This window comes from Kryptolebias marmoratus, linkage group LG8, assembly GCF_001649575.2.
Source record: "Kryptolebias marmoratus isolate JLee-2015 linkage group LG8, ASM164957v2, whole genome shotgun sequence".
NCBI lineage: Eukaryota > Metazoa > Chordata > Actinopteri > Cyprinodontiformes > Rivulidae > Kryptolebias > Kryptolebias marmoratus.
In genome coordinates this window covers 423,429-427,964 of record NC_051437.1, presented here as the reverse complement: position 1 = coordinate 427,964, position 4,536 = coordinate 423,429, and the positions used below count along the sequence as shown (strand labels likewise).

Sequence of the window (4,536 nt, the reverse complement as noted above, 5' to 3'; positions counted from 1 at the left end):
TTCGTCCAGAAGCGGCCTCTCTGAGCACACAGAGCCCGGAAATGTCCGCCTTACTCACCCCTCGCTGGTCCACATGATGAGAGGCACCTGCTCATCGCACTGCCCCACATCCAGACAACTAAACACACCGAGGAAAACCACCGTGATGGAGGTCGCAGAGATGCGCTGCAGCGACGCCATCTTTCCCCTCTCTCTCTCCCTCTAATTTTTTTAATTGAAGATTTAAACAAACTGTACAAAAACATGTGGCATTTATAAATAAAGATATATCAGATTGTATATGTTTAAGGCACACACAATATTACAAGATGAGAGAGAAAGAAAACTAAATAAATAGATAAAATAAAAATATATATGTAGAATAACAGAGGGATACTAATTCTCATCAAATAAATACAGTTCTTCATCGGCGTCAAGGAGCTGTATAGTCTTCTTGCTTTTCATCAGTTTTAAGGATCTTCAGCAGGCTTTTAAAGGCTGAAAAGTCAGGTTTTCTGTTTAACCATTTACAGGAGTGGATGAAAAATTTGGCAAAGATCATCAGGTTGTTGTTAAGTATAATGTTTATCTCTGTGGGTGATTCCAAATATTATATTCTCTCTTTTTAAGGGCTGCAGACAGAACATTTTTTGTTAAGATCCAGGCCTGAAAGTTGTCCCAAAATGTTCCAGTGTGCACACAATAGAAAAAGAGATGGTCTGTTGTTTCAGTATCGTTGTCACAAAAGGTCCAGCTGTTAGTGTCAAAATTGAATCTTTGTCTTAACAGTTCTCTGGATGGAAAAAAATGTTATTTAGAATTTAAAAATGTATTTCTTTAGCTTTAGGGCATAAGGGATATTTAAGGTAAGCAGTTCTCCACTTGTTAACCTCTGAGTCGGAAAACAAATTTAAAATGGAGTTTCTATTTGGTCGTGCAGGAAATATAAGATTAGTTGGATGCTGACATAACTGTTTGTTAGAGTTACTTTTTATCCAAAAGATTAACTCCATATATCTGAAGTGTGGGTAACTGAAGGTTAGCTGTTAGAGTCCTTCTATTTTAAACCAAATATTTGACTGCAGTACAGACAGTTTATTAGTGTTCAATTCAGTATACGAGCAGTTATAATTTTGTATAAATTTAGATTTTTGTATAAATACAGTAAGCAAAAATCCTCATACGACAACCAACCTCCATTGTCATTTACAGAGACTTATTTCTATGTAACACATATCTATTATTCCAGATAGGAGTTTGGTGGGGAGTAAAATTGTGCATGTACGCAAGTTTCCAACATAACAACACCTGTTTGTGAAAGGAAGCTAGCTTAACAGGGAGTCTGTCAACACCAAAGTCACATAAAGAACAAAATCTATGCATCCAATTTTTATAAACAACCCTTTTGGAGGACAATTCCATATACTATTTCCATTTATTAAACACGATTTGAGACAGTTTATTTTTAAGACTGCATTTACATCTACATCTACAACTGATGAACCTTTGCAGTCAACCCGATTCAAGATGTCAGCCACAATCAGCTGACCTTAAAAACACAAAAATCTATTTTATAGATACTGGGCTAAAATGGGTTGTGAATAGCTGAAACTACTACCCAATACAATTTCTGAGCATTAACCGATTGCAGAAGATTTCTGTTTACAATTTTGCTAATAACTATTTGGAGTCATCTGTCTGTTAGCAAAAATTCCTATGACCCACTGGACAGATTTTAATGAAACTTTCCCAAAGTAACCATTGGATAAACATCTGTAACTGATAAACCTATGATGTCAATCAATTTTAAGATGTCCACCACAGCTAATCAAACTTAGCCGTCACAATAAAGGTTATAACCCAGTCAGTTTTACAGAGTTCGAGCTAAAATTTAAATTAAATGTGGTAGTAGCTGAGAGTCATTCACAACATATATTCTGAGTGTGACATCTCTCAATATTACATGAATGTAGCCTTTGGCTATTTCTCTTTAAAAATACACACAACAAAATATCTGTGAATGATGGAATGAGACCAAGTTTCCCCAAGATTACAATGTTGATTAAAACCAGTTTGATAAAAGCACAGTATAAAAGATCCTGAAATATAAAAACAAAAGGTTGATTTAAAAACTCTTAAAACATCTACAAACAATGAGTGTCAAGGACAGTGGTTGTGGCAATTAGCAGCAAGGGACATTTCACCATACCCAAAACAAACAAACAACAAACAAACAAACAACAACAAAACACACATACAAAACAATGCAAAAAAAGACTCACTGTTAAGGGGAAGGAAGGGACGGGTGTGAATCCAAATGCCAAGCCATCCACAACAAAACTGATGTCCTTGGCACTTTCACATACAACTGAGCATTTATTGATATGAAATAAACTTCTTGCAGGAAAAAACGTTATAAAAGCATAGAACTGAACCATTTTCATTTATAACGTTAAAATTATATTTAAGCACTCAGAGAGCTCAAACTTCTTTTGAGCTCTCCACAGCGTGATTGAAAAACAGTGTGACCCCTATCATAATCTGGATCACCACCAAAGTTTGATTCATTGTTCTTTGTGACAACCCCAACAATTCCTGGAAATTTTATCTAATTCTGTTCATTAGTTTTTACCTGATCAGACAGACAACAAAACCAACAACTGAAAACATAACTTCCTTGGTGGAGGAAACAAAAGGGTCACATGTAGGAGCAGAGACAAGTTTTTAACAAAGGGTTGACCTTTGACCCCATGAACCTCAGGCATCATCTTTGACCCATGAGGTATAACTTTTTGAGTGACCTTGTACACAGACTTAAAACAACTTTCTTGGTCGAGGTAATAAAAAACATTGAGTATGAAAACAGATGACAAAACAGCAGAGGCGTGTTAGACCATTTCAAATTTATATTTAAGTGTAATGTAACTAAAGAATTTACATTTTCTGTGAACATGAAGTGTGAATGCTGACTCTTGAATGACGATGCTGAAATCTGAGACTGAATTGTTAAAGTTAAAACAAAGGGAACAAAACTAAAATGAACATGACTGTAGGCAAATGCTAAAACTAGCAAAGCTGTAGATAAAAGTTTAAATTAGCACACAGCAGGAACATAGGAAGACTAAATTACAGCGAAGTGTGATGAAGACTTCAGAGACTAATGTTTCTGAAGGAACTGAAGAGAGCTCATTGCATTTAATGTGAACAATTTTATGAATAAATGATTCAAAAAGTAAAAAAGTTCCAAAAAAACAAAAGGATTCCTGACTGAGCTAAACACTTTGATTTATGAATACATGCAGAAATAGTTTGACTACAAAAAAAATATGTAAGAACCTCCAAAGAAAACTAAAAGTGTGAATGTTGACTGTGTAGCTTTCCGAGTACGTGTTGTGAATGACTCATCTACTATCACATTTTAGCGCAGTAAAAAAAACAACTGTTAGCTGATTTTGTTTTTGGTACGCTTTCACTTTGATCAACTTGTTTTTCTTCTGTTGTGTGACTGTAATGAAGAATTTCATTACTTATTATGTTACACTTAAAATGCTGAGGTTTGAATATATGAAATAATACAAAGAGAAACAGATGGAAATCTTTATTTGTTTGTAGGTGATCTTGGGCAGTTTCTCAGCTGGTGCTGATATGTCCTGTTAAAACAAATTGATGAAACATAAGTATTAGTGTAACTTATTTCTGAAATAGGGTGAAAGATATGAGTGTATTGTGATGGTGCAAAAGTGGCTTACCCCTCTCTTCCTCTCTGCAGGGTGTTCAGGCTAAAAGATTCCCCAGGGGCCTGAACACCTTTTAAAGGTTCCGGAAGAAACCATTATGGATTGAAAGAGGGTTGGGGGAGTGAACACTGCACTTTAGATGTTTAATATTGACTATTTATATTTGTAGGAATGTTTTCAGAAATATGCTTGGTAATAGATGTTGATTGTTAAATAAAGTATTTGTATATTTTGGTTATTTATTGTAGACTGTTAGTGCATTTATATTTTTTGTTTACCCTGTCTGTCTATGGTAGGTCTGTTAATGGGAGGGGGTAAAAGGCTGCTTGTTAGCTTCATTCAGAGAACTGCTAAGATCCATGATGACCTTCCCAGCAGGGTTTTTGTGTCCGTCAATGTTGGAGAATAAAACACCCAGTGGGTCAGCACCCTTTTCTCTGCCTCAATTCTCCTGTTTATGTCATGGCGAGGGGAGACAGAGACGAACCCAGAACGCAAAATCATCTTCTTAAAAGAAACTAATTTATTAACTTAAACAAACAGATAAACAAAAAGGGCTGACGTGGCAGCAAAAAACAAACGATAACAAAAAATCCAGATTTAGGGACCGGGCATGGCAGGGAGCAGAACAAAAAGAAACAACAACAATGATCCAGTGGGGTGGTGGAGAAAATGACCAGTCTTTATACACAGGGGATGATTATGGGAAGTGGGCACAGGTGAGTGATTACAATAACTGACAGGTGGAGATGGGCGTGGCAGACAATCAGGGGCAAACAGAGAGGAAGTGAATACTGACTGAGGCACAGGGAACCAGACA

At 36.1% G+C, this 4,536-nt stretch overlaps 1 protein-coding gene across 1 annotated transcript in view; it reads right to left on the bottom strand.

Annotated features, from left to right (window-relative positions):
- Positions 1-194, bottom strand: part of atp6ap1a (ATPase H+ transporting accessory protein 1a) — a gene marked incomplete at its 3' end in the record, with an annotated part of 11,555 nt that extends 11,361 nt beyond the window's left edge. The window contains 1 exon segment of the mRNA XM_037977086.1: positions 59-194. Within this exon segment, the coding sequence (XP_037833014.1) occupies positions 59-180 (122 nt within the window).
- Between the last annotated feature and the right edge of the window lie 4,342 nt (positions 195-4,536).